The 23,032-nt window shown below is 41.0% G+C and overlaps 1 protein-coding gene across 5 annotated transcripts in view; it reads left to right on the top strand.

Moving 5' to 3' along the window:
- The window catches only part of DDC (dopa decarboxylase), a 56,859-nt gene that overhangs the window by 12,144 nt on the left and 21,683 nt on the right, over positions 1-23,032 (top strand). For 3 of the 5 annotated variants that reach the window (XM_075495657.1, XM_075495655.1, XM_075495653.1), the window contains 5 exons: positions 4,615-4,749; positions 8,198-8,341; positions 18,750-18,816; positions 20,931-21,025; positions 22,954-23,021. In XM_075495657.1, the coding sequence (XP_075351772.1) occupies positions 4,615-4,749; positions 8,198-8,341; positions 18,750-18,816; positions 20,931-21,025; positions 22,954-23,021 (509 nt within the window). The remainder of the gene's footprint in view (positions 1-4,614; positions 4,750-8,197; positions 8,342-18,749; positions 18,817-20,930; positions 21,026-22,953; positions 23,022-23,032) is intronic. The other 2 variants (XM_075495656.1, XM_075495658.1) reach the window with 2 other exon arrangements.

The following is a 23,032-nucleotide window of genomic DNA, read 5'->3' as shown; positions in this document are numbered from 1 at the left end:
CTCCACTAGTGCATGGTCTTTCTGCAAATGCAGACTCTGGTCACAGCTATTAATCTCACTAAAATAGACCTCTACTATGAAAAAGACAGCATTTTAAAAAAATTGTTCTGTGCTCCTTTGATAATCTCTGGAGTCTAGTCATTGGAGGCCAGGGCACAATCCTTTTCACCCTAAGACAGGCTTCTAAAATCCATCTGAATTCCATGCTAGACGTGGGGGCTCCTTTCTTTGATCTCAGCTGCAAATGCCTACAGCATATTCCAATGAACTCTTCGCAACATCTTCCCAGGCAAGGATGAATTTAACCTAACTGCGATGATTCTCCGAGGCGGAGCTGCACCTACACCAGTGTATTTCCAGAATAACTCTTTACTCATCTCCTTGCTCTGTTGGGACCTTTTTCATTACGATTACTAGGGAGGGGGTTATGCTCAAGAAATCAAGCTTCCATCGTGCGTCTCAACAGTATTTATTTCGTACCAGTGAAAGCAAGCAATTATGCCGGATGGTTATCAGCAGGAAATATTGCCCTTCCAGGCTGACAATGCTGGATTGCCCATAATTGCCATCAGAAACCCGTCAGTTTCAAGAACCAAAAGTGGGCTCTGTGTTCCTGCTTACGATGAAGTCATTTGTGCTGCAGATCGTCTTGTCTTGCTCTTGAAACAATAATGATACAAATAAGAGGGCGTGAGGCAAAGACAACATGAGCGTGTGAAAGTGCCAGTCATTCTCTTGGTAAATACCAGGTAATTATTGTGGTATTGGGTAAAACGGAGCCTGTGCAAATTGGCTCTTAATTACATTTGAAAGTCTGTGTCAATATGAAGCATTTTGTTGTTGTGTGCAGGATGACACTTGAAAATGGCAAAAGATGAAAGAAAATTTCAGTTCAGAGCTCTGGTGGACGTGAACATCAGCTCTTGCTGATATTTCTTCCGCCTCTTGAGCCTGCTTGCCATGGCAACCTTTGTTTGCTTGTGGTAAAAGGAAAGGTATCATCATCCTTCACTTAATGCAGAATACAGCATTCAAGAGGAGAAAAAAACAGCTTTTAAAAATAAGTGAGAAAGCAACTTTCTTCCTGAAGCTTGTATCTTGCTGTTCATTCTAGATAAACTGCTGAAAAGTGTACCTACTTTGAAGTTTAGAGAGTTTTCTTGCCCTGCAAAGAAGAAGTATTTTAAGGGTGAAACAAAATGAGACTCAGACTATCTTTGGCCTGGCGAGGAACACTGCCGATTTATCTTTCTTGTCAGTTAGCCAAGTAGTTCAAGAACCGAGTGGTTTTTTCCTCAAAAATATTTAGCGCGAGACTTTGATGCCAAGGGAATAGAAGAGCCTTACAAACCAGGTTCTGCAAACACTGTAAGCTTCAGTATAGAAAAGGTGACTTATGGAAACTGAGGCAAGGTAAAAAACCTATGGCTGTCGTGAGACATCCAAAAGCATTTCCAAGTTGCTGCATTCAGGTGCCTTTAGGCTATGTCCCAGCTGTATATCAGGAGGCAAGATTCAGGTGGGCAACAGGCCCTTTCCTGTTCATCCTGGTTTCTGGGTAAGGAAGTTCATACAAGAACTGATGTATACACTGACTACGCACCAGCCTGGATGAACAGCCAGGATGCCAGGACATCTTGTGGCACTCCTCAGAAGGCTGAGGCTATTCTTGAGCCTAAGTCATTTGCCCGCTCAGCCAGGCAGTCTCCAGAATAGTGGGGGCTTAAATTTCCAGATCTCAAATTAACGCCTTAGCCTTTGCAATTTCCTACAGCCATTTTCTTTTATATATTTGCGTGCATTTCTTTAATATGCGATTCCTTACATGTCCTGGAAGGACACGAACAGTTTTACAGGTCCTTAGCGTTACAAAAAAAAGAAGGGAAAAAAAGCCGTTTTCTCCACGTACATTTGAAAGGTTTTCATGTATCCCCTTAACTATCTATTTTAATAAAAGCAATAATTAGTATTATTTCCCACATATTAAATGCAAGGGTGCTAGAGCTAACTTTACTGCGAAGAACCAAGGTTTAGAAAGGTGGTTTTCAGTGACTTGCCTGATGTGAGATGGACTTAGGTCTTGCACACAGGCTTTATGTTGCCCAACTTCATTATGAGGACATACAATTTACCTGAAAAACTGTATGGACTACACAATAAGTGGCAGTGGTTTGCACAAATGGAAAGTATTCTCATCTGCTGAATTGCTGGAAAGGGTATTTCAGGCAACATTGTCTGATACTATATGCCCATTATGCAGGTCTTCTGATTATGCAGGGTTCTTTAGAAGATTATATACTGCTTGTAAAAAAAAACACAACAAAACAAAACAGGAAAAAACCCAGATTCTCAGAAAATAGGTGATGTTCTTGATTGTAAAACGGGCCTCACATCTGCTGGGCACCGAAGACCTGAGTCATCATATTGTAGCTCACAGGACTGTCAGGGTCAGGAAGCACAGGTATTTTTTTTCACTGTTACTTAGATAATATTGTGCTGAGCATGGCAGAAATAGTTTTGCTAACAAAGACATGATGACAGAAGTTTCTCTTCAGGAAACTTACACTGTGTGAGATGAATCTCACCTTTTGTCAGATAAAGTTGAACGTACAGGAAGGTACCTTTAGAGGCACCATTTATGTCAGTCCAGAATATTTGCCCAAAACAGATGGAATGATTGCTTTCTGGATATGCTTACCTCTCTCCACTGAATACTAAGGGACCCTAAACAATTACTTTATCTCAGACATTTAACTTTTTAGACAGATAAAGTAAGATGAATCAGATCTTGAAAGTTCTTTGTGCGTAAGATGAAGATAATTGTGTGCACACACTCTTGCATCATGAGTTTTGAGAACTACGGGCGGGCATGATTTCTCGGTGTTCAGATATTCTGATGAGTATTCTGAGTATCTGGCTACAGACCATATGCAGAATAAGATTAAATGGGGAGATTGCCACATTCTGTTTTCTGTAATTAATGGACAGAATGTCCTTCACCGCTTGCCTCCACATGGAAGTTCTACCTCACTTGACCCAGGAGGGATATTTGTTTTCCTGTACCATTCTGTATCTGTAGTATTGCCCTCAGTTGCCATAATGCTGTATGCAGCAGCAGCAGCAGCAGCTATAAGAAATGCACAAAACTGTCTCCAGCTCATCTTTGTGCTCTGATGCAGGCCCTGGGGTCTACATTCCTCAAATCCCACACCACCGGAAAGGCAGATAAAATGTATTTGTCACGGCAATACATTTAGTAAATGTTTAGGGACTGTCCTTTTCCCTGCTTACTCCGTTCATGAGGCTGTTGAATTCCAGGTGGATTGAGCTGACTCACTGTTGAGATGTTGACATGTGTAGAAGGTAGCTTTGTCTCCTATAACTCAGCTATAGCTCAGCTAACTTCAGTATGAGGAGAAAGTCCGAGTTCACTGGGCTCGTTCTCATGCATGAAATCTGTAGGATCAGGCCCACCTCCAGGGAAGAAATAAGACTTCCCAAATATTTCAACATTGGTTGTAACTAGGAAGTATACACAGGTCTTCAACAGAGGGAGGACAGGATTTGGGTACAGAATAAGAAACATCACTGCAAAATTAGCTTCTTGACACTGGGGATATTTCGGAGACATCCTTATTAATACAAGCAGCTGTATTCATTGCAGTGGTCTGTGCTTGGCAGAGGAAGATCCACATGACAATTGCTCAGCTTTGAAACCACCTAAAAACTCTATCTTGCGTACGGACACCCAAACCCAATTGAAATTTATGAACCTGTGCTTACAAACTGTCACTTATAGTTTAAAGGAGCAGTTTAGAGCATGTTTCATCTGCCTGTTCTAGAGGAAAACCATAAAAAGAATTTGTGGGAACTTGTATTCTCTTGTGAAATTTACAGATCAGTTGATACAAAAAATTCCCCTCTTTGTCGTCCCAGAGTATCCAAGACACAATTTAAACTCATGTTTTGTGAGTCAAAGGGCAATTTAGAAATAGTGTGTGACTGTTCCCTTCATCTGTGTGGTTTTGATGAAGAAAACGTACATCACTAATACTTTGAAATGCAGTTAGCTGTATTGAATCATAGCTTTTTTGCCTTTTCAGTGTTCTTTCTCTCTTAGCCGTGCTAATTGATTTGCCCAGGGTAACTCTAAATATTAAATAAGCGTTATAATTATGCATGTTGCTTGATAGAAATGAGAGTTGACAGTCAGATTCGGATGGAAGTTAAATGTGCGGAAATCCAGAGTAACAGAAATCAACAGTTACTCTGCCGTTGTTACTGGTTAACGAATGAGTGGTGCCTGGTTTGAGAGCCTTTTCACATGCATTTCAGTCTGTGAGTCCAGCTTTCTAGCACCGATTGCAAGGCTGGTGCCTAAACTGAACAAGCATAGAGACTAAAGAAAGCAGACAGAGGCATCAGGAAGGAGGAGACCAAGGTCAAACAGAGATTCCTCCCTTGCTGTCACACATATTCTTAAAAAGCATGGGATTGCGCAGTTTCTCATATGCAGTTTCCGTTACCAACTTCGCAGATTCATACAGAAGAAACTGTTGCTTTTCTTCTTCTGGAATGTCTTCTTTTTGAACCTTCCTTCAATTTGCCCCACAGGGAAGCGCAAGCGAGGCCACTCTGATTTCGCTGCTTGCTGCAAGAACAAAAACTATCAGACGGATGCAGTCAGAAAAGCCTGAACTAACAGAAGCAGACATCATGGGCAGGCTGGTGGCCTATGCTTCTGATCAGGTGAGTACCTCTCAAGAACATGGAAACCTGGGGCCCCTACTTAACAATTTCAGCCATCTCAATAGGCATGTGAATTAAGTATAAGCTCTTTGGATTGGTGACTATTTGGTTTTGCTTGTTTAAATCCTATTGTACATTGTAAGTGGGCTGGAATCTCATGCGTGCTACCATAATACAAAGAATAACTATCCGGAGGTCAGTGTTACATAAGTATTGCTTCTTTACAAAAAGAAGTAAAGAAAAGTACTTGAGTAAGGTGTTAACTTCAGTTGTGTTGAGCAAGTCTAGACCATCTTCTGTTACATCTAGGCTTGTGTGTCCATGTGTGCGTACATTATTTTCCTCCTATATGCACAGGTGCAAACACACACACATATACATCCTCTCCCTGTATGCATGCATGGGTGCAGGTGCCTGCACAGAGACAAGCCTAGTGCATGAATAGAAAGGAAATTGGTGATAGTACTTGAAGAAGCCCAAAACATTATTTTTTTTTTTAAAGAAAAAGCCTCCTAAAATCTCCACGGATCAATACAGCTAAGCAATCTTCTAAGAAGACAGAAAACGCATTCCTTGGTTTCTGACTGTGAGTGGTATTTAGCAGACTGAGTTAGGCTAAATTCTCAGCAGGCCAGGACCATGAGAGGCTTTTACTGTTAATGAAAGCAAATTTTAGTCTTGTGAGTTCTGCTGCTCTTACCTTTCTGACACACTAATCCTACTGAAGGGCCTACCAATGCTGCTTCTCTCAATAGCTGTGACATTTTCTTATCTAAATGTCAATGAGAGAGAGGAAACTTCCTTAGTACTTGATGTTTAGTTTAAAGTAATATCTGATTATGCAGAACAAAATGGCCAGGTTTCAGGCTTACCTTGATTTACTACTAAGTGTGTGTTAAAAAGCACTGGGGACCAAGTTAAAAGTACACTTGCTCTTTGCTTAGTGGGAAGAGGGTCTCCACCTGTAGGGTGAGAAGAGTCAGGACAAGAAAATGGGAGGAAAGATAACTGTTTTCAAAGGGCACGAAGGATATTTGTCCTTTTTTTGCCTGGGACCCTAAGGTCTGTGTTGTGTGGACTGCCAGTCCCAGAGCTCAAACTCAGACCCAGTGACGCACAAAGCCTTTTACTTGTTTTCATTTTTTTGTCTCATGTTAATAAGTGGTTGACCTGAAATGAGGACTGACAGGCCTTCCTGCCTACTGAAGGTCAGAGGATCTTATGTTTACAGAAGGATTTGCCTTAAGATATTGCTGACCTTTCAAAGCAGATTGTTGCAGAGCTCACCGGTCCTCCTGCATTAAGAACAGACCTGTGTGACTCATAGGCAATAATCCACAAAAGAAAGTAAGCCCAAGCTGTTCTGTGGGAGAGCAAACCGTGCACTGACAGAGGATAACACTGCAAGGATGCATTAGGAGGGAGGTAAAAAGTTGGCCGGTAAGAAGACCCAGAGCAGAAAGCTGAACTCAGATCTCATATATCTTGGGAGATCATTTCAGCTTCTCGGCATTTGGGGAAAATCTTTATCCCATTGAAATAATTTTGCTTTCTGTTAATGAGTACAGAGCAGGACTGGCAACAAAGCTTTCCCCAATAACTGCCTGGGGAGTTTGGAGACAACAGAAGAGGATGCCTGTCTTTTTTTGGTGCCTGGGCTATCCTGGCGGAGGCTCCTCTTGCAAGGGACACTGAATGTGAGACCTTGGAGCTGAGAGGAGCATCCAGCTACCCCTGATAGTAGACACCTGACTGTTTGGGACCAGGACAGAAGTCAGGGAAGATTTTTGATTTTCTCAAATTTTCTCAGGCCATTTCCTTCATCAACCTTTTTTTGCCATGTTTATTTGGCTACCTTGAGCAGCTGCCCACTCATTTCACTGTTTTCTGTTTGGTTCCTTGCTCTCCTCAAGGATGGGGGGAGATTCCCGAGTACTTTGCTGAGGACTAGGAATTCATGGAGCAGCAGGTCGCTAAAGATTTGTTATGGTGCAAAGGCATCTTGGCAGTTTTAACCTTGAGATTGTGAATGGCTGGAGTTATCAGAGAGCCTTACTACAGTTTTGGAGACTTGAGGAAGGAATCCTGAGGTTCTGACTGGCTAACAACCTCAGTGTATTATTACAGTTTGCTTATTTACGACTCTTGTTTAAATCAGTTATAAAATACCTCTTTCCATTGTACACTTGAACGAAGTATGGTATCACTATGGCACACACATAGTTTTTCACTTCAAAAGCAGTTATTTATATTTCAGGTCTAGACTTCTATATTTTCTCAAGCTGGTGCCTAATCAGTTTGCCAAAGTCCTTTAACAGGAGGCACTGCTGAGACACAAGTTAATAGTCAATCTGCCCTTAAATCACGTCACTCCAGGGATATGTGAAGTTGAAAGGCAGAAACTTTATCTTCATCTGGTCTTGTTCCACCTCTGTTTTGGCTTACTCTTTTCCATGATTATATGCTAAATTAGAATAGAGTTAGTAAGTGCTATTGTAGGCACTAGCAAGAACCAACAAGGGTAGGATGGAGATTATGAATGAGAATAGTCACGATATGAAAAGGTGAGGAATTTTTCTCTTTCAAATTAATGATGATTAATGAAATTGTAGAAGGTAGAAGGTAAAATAGCTTTTCTTGGTTTTAGTCATGCTCTAAAGGAAGGTATTTTGTGGCTAAACATACCTTTTACTTAGAGTTAATAGAGTTCTTAGAGTATTGTACTTCACAATTTTATAAGAATTTCTTAGTGACATCTTTGTTTTTATTTACTGAGATGTACTTTATCTTCTAAAAAATATTATTTAAGGGGAATTCAAATAAAATGAGTTATAAATAAAATAACATATTGAGAGTGATCCTTAATTGCCTACCAAAATGAATGAATGATTGAACAACAATTAATCAGTAGGTAATCTAAAAAAATGATAATGTAAGAAAATATCTCAGTCTATACCATACCATGATGTATATTTTTTAGGGTTCAGCAAAGCTGTATGCCATAAAAATATGCTAGTGAGCAACTGAATCATTATCAGGCAAGCTGATTATCTGCATGTCTTTTGGTTGATTTGGAGCCAAATCCTGAAGCTCTTAATCAACCCTACCTAATTGTGAACATGTTAATTAAAGCTCTCAGTAAGGTTAATTGAACTCTTGTCTGAATGACGCCATGGCAATGGTTTCAAGAATACTTCAGGGTTTCTATTAGTGTATTTGTGTGTGTGTGTGTGTGTGTGTGTGTGTATGTATGTGTGTCCATCTGTCTGTCTGTCTGTCTATCTATATGAAAGAGGGAGAGATACGTATCTGTTACATACCAGGAACAGTCCCAGGATCTTAAGTGTTGCTTTACTTGAAAGAAACGATTTTTTGTTTTCAAATTCAAATGAACTTCTTGCATTCCAATAAAAGGTATCTGTCTTAAAACCTGCCCATGTCCTTGTAGGCTCATTCATCAGTGGAAAGAGCTGCATTAATTGGTGGTGTGAAGATTAAAAAAGTTTCTTCAGATGATACATTTAGTGTCTGTGGTTCAGCCCTAAAGAAAGTTTTGGATGAAGACAAAGCTTCTGGTCTTATCCCATTCTTTGTGAGTACTGGCTTTAAATTAATCAGTGGATTTATTGCTTCTGATAAGCTATTTTTGACATGAGTAGATGATCTCATCCCCAACAGAGGGATCGATAGGCAGCCTAGCTAGAATACTAGGACATGAGTGTTCTTCACACACCTTTCTGTGCAGTATAAGCAACTCATTTGAGCAGCTGGTTGCACTTCTCAGCAAAATGACGTCTTAAAAGGACTTAAAGTTATATTAGACAGTTGAATAAATGCAGGTGAGTTGTGTAGTTGCATGTAATCCTGCAATGTTATAATCTCCTAACGCCTGAATTCTGAACGGCCTCCTTTACAAAGGTATACCTGTATTTTTCAGGTTCTAACTTACTTACACATAAAACAAGTTTAAAGGCAATAAATTAAATGATGGTATCTCAAACTTAAGTATTTTCAAGAAAAAACAGCGTCTCCTCCTCACTACTTTAGCAAAGAAATCAACCTCCATAACGTACCCCAAATACCAGCAAGATCAGACATTGTCAGACAGGTATTTGTGAGCATGGGACTTATCGCTCACAGGTGAGCTATAGGGAATCTGGCTGTGGAAGTTTTACACGGTGTCATCATTTCTCGTTATCTCTCCACTTTCCTTTCCAGAGATTCCTGCTTCCACAGCAGTCCAGCAAAAGCAAATGTTTGTATCTCAGTAGCTAAAGCTCATAATCCCCCAATTTTTGACACAGAACAGTGTTAGATGGGATACAGTTCTAAAGTTTGGTTCTACTATGATAAGTAGCTGATCAAAAAGAGTATTTGCTTATTCATCAGATCTAGTCCTCCTGTCAGTTCAGAACACCATCTTATTATTTCAAGTTAAAGCAAGATTTTACCATTTGTTTTTTCATGGAGTAAGTAACCTCTGTTGTGTTTTTGTACGTCATCAACAGATTTTTTTGTTCATTTCCAAGCATTATGCCTCTACAAAACTTGATATAGACCTTGATCTGTATAGATCCCTAAAGGGGTATAATATGCTACCAATAATCTGGCCTCCACTGAAGAAAACTCAGTGGGAAAAAAAACTATTTTAGAAACAGCGAACTTCAGAAATGGGGTTTTTTAAGAGAGTCAAAAATATGTCACGATTTTTTCAGAAAAGTCATGTCTGATGACGATTTTTTTTTCTTTCATGTGGTAACATTTTGAAAAGGGCTAGCGTGACTTAAATTTCTATTAACTGTTTTCAGAAGAATTAGCAGATTAAGCTTGCTTATAGTCATGGGTAAGTGCCAAATAGGACAAAGAAGCTTAAGTCTCACCAAGCTCTTTTGAAAATGTCATCTTTGTACTCTTCTCGTTATTAACCTTTAGTGTCTGTTTTTAGGCAGTATGAGGATGACTAGGGTGAAAGGTGTTTTTCTGCGTATGTGCAGAATGCTGCTAATTTCTAGCCTGCCTAGAACTAGCGAGTCCTTGGGATGACCAAGTACATCCCACCAATTGCTTTCCAATATAATAAGACTTTGACTGAGAAACAAAGCATCTGTAAGGCTGCCTAAATTAACTTTCTTCTGTGGGCTGCACCTACTGAAGTGGAGATGTGCCATAAGGCATGTTTTATTTCTCTGTTATATGGTGCCATCTCATAATATCTATGATAAGATTCTAGTTGTTTATCTTACTGTTAATTTTAAACAATTACAAGTACGGCACTATATCACATCTCCATGCACTAATTACAAATTTAATGTGTTTTTTCCTCATCTTTTGTCCATTACAAAAAAAATGCAACTTGCCTGTCATAAATATTAATTCCTTAATATTTTTTCTGTGTGTAGCAAGAAGAAAGAAAAAATTTTGGTTTATGCATTCAGTGGCACCTTTACAAAGGCTGATTTAACAGTTGTTTTTCTTCCTCTGTTTGCTTAGCTGTGCAAAACAGGCTTGCAAAGACAGTAGAGGCTCAGTCTGAGTTAATATGGCCTGTGCCAGGTCTTCCATTTATTTGTATACATAAAACATGTCAGCTTAGATTAAACTAAATCTCATTATCCTTATGGTTGGCCTCTTAACTCAAAAGGTGTGTTAATTCTCTGTCATGCAGAGCAGCAGTCCATGCACTGTATTAGCGCTCCCTTTTCTGGCTTGCAGATTTCAAAAGCCTTTCCATTTCGTTTGTTCCTGAGTAATTTGGTGCTATTTTATTTTGTTCTGGTCACAAAGATGCGCACATTGCCAAGGAAACACCTTACGCCACTTTATTCCTTGTCTCCCTGTATTCGCTGATCCTTCACTAAGGGGAGTGATTCAACATCCAAGCAAAAAGTTTAACAGGAGAAATTCTGCCTGAAGAGACTTGTGACAGCAGAGACATCATTCCTAATGAAGAGATCTTGGCTGCATCCAAGCTGATGCAGTCTCCCTCATCAGCAAAACATAGTTTTGTAGGGGATTAGAAAGAAAATGCAAGCAAATTACAATGCCTTATAGGCATGATTCTCCTCTTATATTTAATGAATAAATGAGGAATCATTATACTGAACTTGATAGAAGCGCTTTGCTTGTAGAGGTGAGTGGAGAATCAGGGGCGCATTTGCTGGATGTGAAACAGGTTCTCTCATTACAGCAATCTGGTAATTATAGGTTTGCTTTCTACGCACGTAGGATTTGGCAGTCAGCCTTTTTTTGGGAGGGGCATTGTCTTTAAAACGAGTCGTTGAATTCCTATCCACCATCAATATCTGTTAGCACTAGTAATGTGTATATTATTTTGTTCAGTGAGGGCTATTGCCAATTAGTGTACCCAGAACTCTATTTTTGTTTCCTTTTTTCATTTCTAAGTTCAGACTTGTGTTAATTTGTCTCTTTCAAAATACCTTTGCAGAAATTGAAACGGAGATATTTTCATATAGTAAAACAAGCAGACCGTGCAAACAAAGCACTTAATTGTGTTGGGTGTTGAGGCACTAAAGTTGCCACGATTTACTGTGGAGTGCGGCCATCCAAGTGTGGCCGATGCGCAGCCCTTCATCTGGCCACCAGTTAAGGGGAACCTGTAAAGCATGTGCTGAAGTCATGTCCATTTCATTCATTATAAACCCTAGCCGGTGGTTAAGCACATGCGTAAATGCCTTTCTCAGTTGGGCCCTATGCTGCCAGCTTGAGACAGGCCTCTATGCTGGATGAATGTTGACCGGGATGCTCAAATGTGGAGACCACTAAGTTAAGCACCGCTAAATTCAGATGTAGGGTCCACTGCATTCAAGCCTAGTTCACCTGAATGTGTGTAAGTGAGCTTTATGCTGTCTTTCATAAATCAACACTCATCTATGGCAGCTGGCATATATATAGTACAGTATACTTCAACCACCTCATCCAGCATAAAGCTGCTGTGACATGATCGCCTTGCTGCTGAACAAAGGCCCAGCGTGAAATCTCTCTGATTCTAGCTGAAATGACTCTTCTAAACGATGATCAGCAGGATATTAAGCAGACTGTTTGTATCCAGACTCCCTCGGGAAACAATAAATCAGAATTAGACTGACAGAGGAGCCATCTTTTCAGTAGAAGTTAACACTTAGATCCTGACCACAGATTCCCATTTGGAAGAAGCGTTCTCGAGACATGTCCAGATGCCAAGGGCGATGTTTCTTAACCCACAGTTTGTGAACGATTGCTGTTTCGTAAAATACTGAATGGTGGTTTAGTAAACTCTTGCAGTTTTCCTCAAGACGTTCTCATGAGTGCAAGCTGGCAACCAACTGCGTTGGAGAAAATCACAGAATCACAGAATCGTATAGGTTGGAAAAGACCTTTAAGATCATCGAGTCCAACCGTAAACCTAACACTACCAAGACCACCACCAGACCATGTCCCTAAGCACCTCATTCAAATGTCTTTTAAACACCTCCAGGGATGGCGACTCAACCACTTCCCTGGGCAGCCTCTTCCAATGCTTGATAACCCTTTCAGTGAAGTAAAATTTCCTCATATCCAGTCTAAACCTCCCCTGGCGCAACTGGAGGCCATTTCCTCTTGTCCTATCACTTGTTACTTGGGAGAAGAGGCCAACACCCACCTCGCTACAACCTCCTTTCAGGTAGTTGTAGAGAGCAATAAGGTCTCCCCTCAGCCTCCTCTTCTCCAGACTAAACAATCCCAGCTCCCTCAGCCGCTCCTCATAAGACTTCTGCTCCAGACCCTTCACCAGCTTCGCTGCCCTTCTCTGGACACGCTCCAGCACCTCAATGTCTCTCTTGTAGTGAGGGGCCCAAAACTGAACACAGTATTCGAGGTGCAGCCTCACCAGTGCCGAGTACAGGGGCACGATCACTTCCCTAGTCCTGCTGGCCACGCTATTTCTGATACAAGCCAGGATGCCATTGGCTTTCTTGGCCGCCTGGGCACACTGCTGGCTCATATTCAGGCGGCTGTCAACCAACACCCCCAAGTCCTTCTCTGCCAGGCAGCTTTCCAGCCACTCTTCCCCAAGCCTGTAGCATTGCATGGGGTTGCTGTGGCCCAAGTGAAGGACCTTGCACTTGGCCTTGTTAAACCTCATACAATTGGCCTCAGCCCATCGATCCAGCCTGTCCAGGTCCCTCTGCAGAGCCTTCCTACCCTCAAGCAGATCAACACTCCCACACAACTTAGTGTCATCTGCAAACTTACTGAGGGTGCACTCAATCCTCTCGTCCAGATCATTGATAAAGATGTTAAACAGAACTGGCCCCAACACAGAGCCCTGGGGAACACCGCTTGTGACCGGCCACCAACTGGAGTGAACTCCATTCACCACCACCCTTTGGGCCCGGCCATCCAGCCAGTTCTTTACCCAGCGAAGAGTACACCCGTCCAAGCCATGAGCAGCCAGTTTCTCCAGGAGAATGCTGTGGGAAACCGTGTCAAAGGCTTTACTGAAGTCTAGGTAGACAACATCCACAGCCTTTCCCTCATCCACTAGGCGGGTCACCTTGTCATAGAAGGAGATCAGGTTGGTCAAGCAGGACCTGCCTTTCCTGAACCCATGCTGGCTGGGCTTGATCCCTTGGTTATTCTCTGCATGCCGTGTGATGGCACTCAGGATGATCTGCTCCATCAGCTTCCCCGGTACCGAGGTCAGGCTGACAGGCCTGTAGTTCCCCGGGTCCTCCTTCCGGCCCTTCTTGAAGATGGGTGTCACATTTGCTAATCTCCAGTCAGCAGGGACCTCCCCAGTTAGCCAGGACTGCTGGTAAATGATGGAAAGGGGCTTGGTGAGCACTTCTGCCAGTTCCTTCAGTACTCTCGGGTGGATCTCATCAGGCCCCATAGACTTCTGAGTGTCTAAGTGGTGCAGCAGGTCACTCACCCTTTCCCCCTGGATTATGGGGGCTCCATTCTGGTCCCCGTCCCTATCTTCCAACTCCAGGGGCTGGGTACCCAGAGAACAATTGGCCCTGCTATGAAAGACTGAGGTAAAGAAGGCATTAAGTACCTCAGCCTTTTCCTCATCCTTGGTCACTGTGTTCCCTCCCCTGTCTGCTAGGGGCTGGAGATTCTCCTTAGCTCTCCTTTTGCTGCTAATGTATTTGAAGAAGTGGTTTTTGTTGTCTTTTACAGCAGCAGCCAGATTGAGCTCTAGCTCAGCTTTGGCCCTTCTAATTTTCTCCCTGCACAGCCTTGCTACACCTTTGTAGTCCTCCTCAGTTGCCCGCCCCTTCTTCCAGAGGTCGTAGACTCTCCTCTTTTTCCTGAGTTCCAGCCAGAGCCCTCTAGTCAGCCAGGCCGGTCTTCTTCCCCGCCGGCTCGTCTTTTGGCACCTGGGGACAGCCCGCTCTTGTGCCTTTAGGACTTCCTCCTGAAAGAATGTCCAGCCTTCCTGGACTCCTTTGCCCCTTAGGGCTGAAATAATAAACCTAGTAGGAGAACATTGAAAGTTCTGCCTCACTTTAGCTAATGAAAAGCAGATGAAAAGCTTTGTGGTGAAACTGTGCAAAACGTGTCCACATCTTTTTCAAAGGCTGTAGGAGGTCTTCCAGTTGAAAGGATTGAGAATCATTGCTCTCAGGCATCTTAAAGATTCCTGCCTGTTCCCTGACATAGCTCTTGATTTCAGGAAAGTAATACATGAGATGACTGACGCAAACGTTTTAGCTGCTTTGTATTCACAACCAGGGCTGAGTCAAATTTGAAGTGCACAACCTGAAAAGGATAAGGCCTGCAGGCCATACGGAGCCATCAGCCCCATTTCTGTGATGCAGCCTGTCCCCCGCCCTTCGCACAAATGTGATTTTGCCGGTGTTATACAGGTTACAAATTGAGTTAGATTCAATGTGTAGTACAGAGGCGGGGTAATGAGAGTCCTGACAAGAGCGGATGCTGCCACTTTAGGTGGTTTCTGAGAATTAAAACAAGCAGCTTTGAGGCTGAGACACCTGCAGAGAGGACAACAAAATTACTTTAGAAACTGAGGTATACTTTACAGAATAAGCCATTATTTAAACAACTAAGCATATGTTTGAACTCATATAAGCTCTCATTGAAGCAACATACTCCTTATCCTGATGAGAAGGAGAATCCTTTAACTGCAGTACAACACTAATAACAGTAATGTGTACCTTTCTGTTGTGAAATCTCCATCCGTATTTTAATTGCTGGACTAGCCAAGATAATTTCACTCTAATCTTGTCAGAAAGTCCGCACCATATTGTCCTAAAGTATATGTATAAAAGCAGAGCTATGTCTCTAGTGCACTCTTTATTTGGGTATTTTCCAATCCCATGGGTTAACCCCTGTTCTTTATGTATATAGAAAAATTAGGATTTTCATCGTGGTATCCTCCATTTCTTGTGACACCATTTGTAGATCTGTAGTTCAGCCAAAGATGAAATGCAGGTTTCTCCTGACTGTGGGAACATCTTAGGCAGACAATAACGCGATAAATGTTTTTTCACTCCGTACATGCATGCCCTCTTAGTAAAAAAAGGCAGGAAACTTATTCCTTTTAAAAAAACTATCCTGCAATCTTTTTAAAGCAACCTCCCTCAAAGAACGATTAAACTTCCAGAGAAGTCATAAATGTACCTCAAGGCACTGTAATTATTCTGTTCTTCTCGTGTGTCTCAGGAATATGGGAAGGCCCAGTATAGATAAAGATTAGATTATTTTGAGGGAAGAATGTGTTAGCAGCAAAATTTTATTAACGATAGATTCAATGTGCTTCTCATTTTCGGAAGTGTATTTGTTTGAAACGCAGGTTCTTAGTAGCTTGATATGGAAGAATACTGAATTGTCCCTTTCTTACTTTAATAATGACTTTTCCCATAGCCAATATTTTTATTGGTGCAATGAAACATGATTATAGTTATTAATATTGCTGTAACTGTGAAGTTGGGGGAACATATGCGCTGTCAGGGATAAAATGTTGTCAGGGTTTTATATGACTACATTTAATCGGGTCTGCCCTATACAAAGGCAGGATATGACTTCCTCTAAGAGTGTACATAAATTCAGATGAATTGAGTACTATCTGAATACTTTCCATTAAACAGAAAAACTCAGCTCCCTACAACAATTTTAAACACCTCTGAGGTATATGGGGTAATATAGATGCAGAAATGTTCAAAAGTGTACTTAAGAGAGAGGCTTTACCTCTCTAGCAATAGATTATTGAATTAGTTCAATATCCTTGGGATGTATAATTTTAAATCTCTGGCTTTTCGAATACATATCCACCTGCCCTTTTTACTGGGTGTTTATGTTAGTGTGGGATTTCCTAGAAATTTTGCGAAATCTGGTGTAATAAGTAGTAAACCAACCATCTCTCACTTTGCATGAATTCTCTAAAAACCTGGAACTTGCAAATGAAAATCCCATCACATTTATCCAACTCTTTGTCTCATAATCAGATTATTCTTCCCAAGTTGTAGGGCCTTTCTAGCATGCTGGTGCCGCTTCGTTTCACAGAATGAAAAGAAGGAAAAAAAAGCTTGATGGGAAATGTGAAAAGCAAAAATAAACAAACATGTTAAAACTTCATGAGAAGTTATTGGGAGGACTAAGGGAAGGGAACCTCCAGAGGGAAAACCAACTGATAGTCCCGAGACGTGTACAGGCCTGCTTCAAGATGTGACTGTAGATGGTTTGTAACAGTCTCCAATATGCACTAGCTGGTAGAAGTGAAAAAGTCAAGGGAATCTCTAGCTTGAAAGTGAGTGACAACTTATGCGTGAGGGGACAACTTATGCATGAGGATGAGTGTTCGAGGGAACAAATAAAAGGGTAAAATATTGGCAGCTATCAAGCAGTTTGTTTCATTTGAGCAGAAATACTTAGTGCTAATGCGTATCACCTTTTAAAAAAGAAGGGAAAAAGACCCTCCTGAAAGAGCTGGCATCGTTTAACTTTGGAGTAACGGGAACTCCTAGAATTAACGAGATACCCGTGAAATGCAGGGGAGACAGCATATGAATGTCCAAGCTAGAAGAATAGAAAAGAGCATACACCTGGCAAGTGAAACATGGTATGAGGCTGAAACAGACGATAGGATTTTGGCAAACAAGTTGCTACTGGCATAATGACATGAAATCATTTTTCTCAGAAGTAGAAAGCTTGTTGTGCCAGAGAGAAAGACTAAAAGCTGAAAGCAGATAAGGCCACGTCAGGTAACCTAAACATGAGCAAAATCCTTTGCTACAGAAGTGCTTACTGACATCACGATGACTGTAACAGAACAGGCCAAAAGTCCACCCCACCCCACACGGTCGTCACCAGCTGCACCTCTCAGCTGGCCACCAGCAACATGGCCCCATCCTGCAGCAGCTCCACAACGAAGGCAGCAATGACAACAGCACATGCTGCTCTTCAATGAGGACATTCTCTAGTATAGCATGAAGACCAACTGTACTGGACAAACTAAGCAGACGCTTAAGAAACAGAAGGTATTACCTGGCACGTTGGATGAGCCAGAGAAGTCCAATACAGAGAAGGAACCACTGCAAACATTTCCTGATGGTATCCTGCTGCTACAAGGGAGAGCAGTGAACCCAAAGGCCCTGCGTACCTACTCATTACGGAGCTGTGAGACAAAAATGCACTGTATGGAGTTTTAATGTATAATTGTATCTATGTTTTGCTATGACAGTACATTTGTTTCTTGAAAGGTCTAGTGGATGGACAGGTATCCTCTAGGTGTTCCTTTGTCTTCCTATAGGCCTGTCATGAATTCACTGAGGGACGTATGCACACACACACGCCAGAGGAATGTGGCTCGTTGCAGATATATAGGGAAAAACAGCGAAAGCAAAAGATACTGCATTGACAGTGTACTTGGCAGAAAAAGTAACCAAAAGTACAAAAATAAAAACCCCCAAATTCTGGATTTGACATATTGATAGTCATCTCCTGGCTGTACTACAGTTTCTGTGTGACCTTGGATAAGTGATCTAATTCCTTTGTACTTCAATACTCTGACTAAAAACCAGCATACTTTATTTGCCTATTTAAACTGTAAAGTGTCTTTTATTAGGTAAAAATCCAGTACCAGGCAAAGACCAGACCCAGCCTTTATTAGCGCTTACAAAAACGAGACAAGGTGTTTAAAGCATAAGTATAGCAATGAAATATAAAATAATGTCAGTTTATATGGACTTGGTAGTTATTTCTTTGGGTTATAATTCTCCCCTCATATTCCCAGTAAATTACTGTAGCTCATTCATTGTCACCTAGTTGTATTCTCTTTCTACTGTGAAACTTCAGCACTTACGTTGCCTCTGCTTTTGGCCCACTGGTCATGTGGCAGGATACCTCAAATGAGACAGTAACAGAATGAAGGAAGAACGGTTCGCAGTATTTGAGGATGAATTTGGGAGAACAAGTTTCTCTGGGAAACAATCTTGCAAACCTAAGAGTGAACATAGGCTACTAGTGAACAGGTCCCAGGCTGCAGATCCACTGAGCTCAAATCAGTTACAAGTCTTTGTTCCAGAGAGCTGTGGCTCTTTAAGTCAGGCACTAACATTTTATCATCCATTCCAGCACCTTTAAGTTGCTCGAGTTCAGAGCTTGCTTATATAGCATAAACTGCCAAGCATTTTGATGATAATTGCATATGTGAGGTTAGTATTGGGCCCCATGATAAGCATGTGGAACACAGAAAATATATAAAACATAGCATTGGTATAATACTGTGACTATATTACATGACTTATCAGTCAATTTTGCATTAACATTCCATTTTATGCATCCGTCTCAATGGACGCTCATGGGAGCTTTGAAAAAAAGGATTAGATTCGCAAGAGTTCCCCTGAAGGACAGGTATTGGCTAAAATCAATTTATTTTGCCCTATATCATCTGTTCGCTCTGTTTATTGTCGCCTGTGCAGACAGTTTTTGTCATTTGATAATTTTCTTTGTTGTAACACTTAATTTTTTTTGCCTTTGTTTTTTTGGCTCTGCAGTTCTGTGCAACACTTGGAACCACACCTTGCTGCTCCTTTGACAAACTGGTAGAACTGGGTCCTATTTGTAAGTCTCTGCTGCTGCTTTCTAAAATTGCAGATACCAGTTTAAGCCATGCTGAGTCATTTCCAGGGCATTGTGCAGCGTCAGTGTCCAAATTCAATAAGGCTACTTACAGATGAGACCTTCAGTTACAGTTTTCTTTCTAATATTAGGTCAAGCAGCAAGCTTGCATTCTCAGACTGTTAAAGAGTACAGAGGACATTGCCTCAAGGGGTTTTTCGGGGGGGGGGGGGGGTGGTGTATTTTGGAACACTGTCAGTTAAATGTTACTGTAAGGGCTTCAGTTTGTAACATTCTTCAAGCCCTTCTACCTGCAAGCATATCTAGAGCAACGGTGAAGATGAGGGAAAAGCTGAACTCTAATTCTCCTCTGCACCAAGTGTTTTGTTTCTGTCTGGTTCTAACGACTATAAAAAGCAGGGAAATAGGCACCAAAAATCCCCATGTATTCTCCTTAATCCTTCCCCTCCCTTCCCTGCTTGCCTTCCTCTTGCAAGAAAACAGGACAAGTGCCAGGGTGTTTAACACAGCGACCGAGTCACGGACTCTTCAGAAGTGTTTCTGTGTGACGGTCTGTTGTGTCGAGCTCCAGTCTGCAGCAAGGCTTGGCCAAAAGCACACACTTGCTGGCTGATGAAAATGCAACAGAAGCGCACCGTATCTATTCAAGGGTACCTTTAGAACAGGAAATTTATAGCTATAAGCAATTGGAAGCGGCCTCATAGAAACACAGCTAGATTTGACCTTCTGTTAATTTGTCCAGGTGGGGCCTAAAACATTTGGGGTTTGTGTGAGGTTTCCCGCCCTTCGGCACGAGCCCCAGAGACTCAGTTTCTCCCAACCCTCCTTTCTAGAAAGGTTTCTAGTAGTCTGCTTAGCAGCTAGAGCTTATCTTGCTGTTCAGGTTATTCTTCCTGTAGACCTGACCTAATAAAATAGTGACACCAGTACTTTTAGGTGTAGCAACTAGTCATGTGTGTTTCACCAGTTGCTCTCAATGATTTCCTGCTTGTGCAGCAGGGACCAGCAGAAGGATTGCGCACGACTCAAATCATAAGTCTCATCCTAGCTTTTCTGTGTGCAGGTGAATTTTCTTCTTAATATACACGAGCAGTAGTCCTATGAAGTAAAGGCAGTGTCTCAAACCAAGCATACTGAAAAAGAAATAATCACTTGAACTTTGAACATGTTTTCAAATAAACCTAAGTCGTGGATGTTATGAATAATATTTTATTAGCTTTTTCCAGACAGTTATGCAAAAAGAAAATGTAGTTCACAAGAATGCAAATTCCAGCATGAACTCGGTGCCCAATTGCAGATCTGAATGGATATACCTCTGTATGTGGAAATACCCATCAGAATTATTTGGTGCCCAATGTAAAGATGTTATGTGGGCTTCAGTCATCGACTCTTAGACCAGGATTGTTACCGTGTGCATTAATAGAGGTGATCTCTAGCAGAGTGTGAATACTGAATTACAGAGAATACAGGAGGGGCTCGTATGCTAAAATAGTTCTGCAGAAACCATTCAGTGACTAATCAAAACTAGCACTTTCTTAACCTTTCAATGCTTGCCTTTGCATAAGTGTCTCAGTCCTTGAAATAAATAGTTTGCTGCACATAGTTCAAAAGCATGCACATGCACACGTGTCAATATGGAAAAAACGCTGTTTAGAAACCTGTGTTTGCGATTCATGAGTTAGAAGTGGGGAGCACAGCTAAAACTCTAGCTCCTCTTGCTAAAGTAGATAGTTTTACTACCTTAGAAATGATAACTACCTCTCTAGATACGTCTTCTTAAAGTGTATTTTATAATGGTTCTTACATCAAAACCATGTAATATTTTATGTTGCTTAATATTACTGAGATAAACCTAGACATGCAAGGACTCTGTTCCAGTAGAAGTGGGGAGGAAGAAGAATGTGTTATGTATACCTCTTTATGTATTAACAGAAACCCAGATGGTAGAAACATTTCATCTCTTAATTTAATTTTAAATTGGGGAAATAATAACACGAAAGAAAAAATCTCTCAGGCACTTGGTTTCATGCAAATTAATAGGGCTTTTTAATCTGCTGTTTAATTTATTTCCCTTTCAATTCCCCTTTTTGTTTTAGGTACTAAGGAAAATATCTGGATGCATATTGATGCAGCCTATGCTGGGAGTGCATTCATCTGCCCTGAATTCCGGCATCTTTTAAACGGAGTGGAGGTGAATGAAGTGTTTCTTCTCTAGCAGCCTGCTAAAACCTTGCTCTGCCATAGAATTTATGTGTTTCTTATGCATCCAACATTAATGGCTCTTCTAGAATCTCTGAGTATGCTGCACTTCAGTTTCCACTACAAATCCCTGTATGTTCTATTACATTACTTACATAATTTTACTGGTTTACATAATTTTTACTGGTTTACATAATTTTACTGGTTTACATAATTTTTACTGGTTTATTTTGGGAGCATGCAAGTTACCACAGTATGTAAAAGTTTGTCATTCAGAACAGCAAGTCATAGTGAATCAACAAAGTGTCTTACAAAATAGAAAAGAGGAACTTTTTCCCAAATATCCAAAAAGGCATGTTTATATTATATTATATTAAGTATATTGTAACACCCTAATTCTACATTAGACAAAAAAGGAAAAAAGAAAAGAGAAGAAGTTCAACAAAGTAATGAGCCATGAGCTCATTATGTCTGATTTTTTGCTTCCATCCTGAAAGTCATATAGGATACAGCCAGTAGCTGTATCTCAAACAGACAGGGTTTAATAACCAAGAGAGCTAAATGAAATATTCCTCCAACAGCACTCCTGTTCCTTCCCCTCCCCCTTGCTGAGCTACTTGGCATTCAGTTGCTTAGATAAGAACACTTCAATTTCCTGCTGCTCCCCTCAGACGGTCAGATAAGTCCTTTTCTTCCATGTCAGTGGAGGAAATATTACTGTTTGGTAAAGGCAGAAGTTTAAACGCAGCACTGATAGGTAGTGACTAATGAAGAAGAGGAGGGAACCCCCCTGACAAATAAAGCATTTCTTTCTGTCTTTTTTTTATCAGCAAATGAAGCTTCTTGTAATTTCCTGTGGGGGAATATTTTTTAAATTATTGTTATTGGTTCCTGAAGGAAATGAAACAGCATATCTTGTCTGGGCCAGCATTTGTCATAGGAGTAAATATTTAACAACCATGAATAGGTTTCTTACCTTACATAGGACAGGGAGATAGCTAGATAGATGTATAGACAGACAGACCGACAGACAGATAATCTCCTCTTATGAGAGCAATTGTTCATTGTTTACAAGTGACAGGGAAGGTTATGAGGAGGAAATGAGAACAGAAGGGTGCTATATGGAGTAGACAGACCCTGGTGCTGCCAGGCCCCCATCTCTCTTTTTTAAGGCTGATGGCTTCTGCCTTTGTTAACACACAAAACACGGACAAGGCCTTTCCCACACAATGGCCATCACACCTACCTGGGTTTCCTCTGATGCCACACCTAAACACGTGTCAAGTAAAACAGGACTGTTAGGTGATTTATATAAACATGTATTGTGAATGCTTCTTCTGTGTTGGTTTTTCTTTTGACTTAGATGAAAAAATGCTAAAAGAGAACACCCTGGCAGGAAAAAACCTGACCGTTTCCTGGTCAGTTGTAATTTTATGAATGAACATGATACACAGATTCTGAACTAAATATATCATTTGTCTCCATGTCTGAATTTGGTGTGTATATGTTTAATATTCTTGGAAATAGAAAGCTTAGTGAATTGTTTGTGGAAATGGGGATATGAACCACAGTGGATTTTCCGGAGCATGAAGGTTTTTTTTTCGTTTACACTGAGACATATCCTTTTCCATAACATACGTATCTGAAAAGTGTAATTGTTAGCAAATGCTCAAAATGTTGATAATACCAATAGCCTAGCTGTGCACCTGACCTGAATTCCATCCCCAAAATAAATGAAGATTTAACTACAATAGTTTTCAAGTAAGGTACCGTCAGCATGAACATCATCTATAAAGCCCCAATTCAGGAACTCATTCATAGTTAAGGTGTACTCAGACAATTGACAAAGTGTCAATTTGTTCATTAGCACATGGATCCTTTTCTCCTTCATAATTCTGTTTTTAATTTATCTATTCTCAGTTTGCAGATTCATTTAACTTTAATCCTCACAAATGGCTCCTAGTGAATTTTGACTGCTCTGCTATGTGGTAAGTATTGC

Source organism: Mycteria americana, chromosome 2 (assembly GCF_035582795.1).
Source record: "Mycteria americana isolate JAX WOST 10 ecotype Jacksonville Zoo and Gardens chromosome 2, USCA_MyAme_1.0, whole genome shotgun sequence".
NCBI lineage: Eukaryota > Metazoa > Chordata > Aves > Ciconiiformes > Ciconiidae > Mycteria > Mycteria americana.
This window is presented reverse-complemented; position numbering and strand designations above follow the sequence as displayed.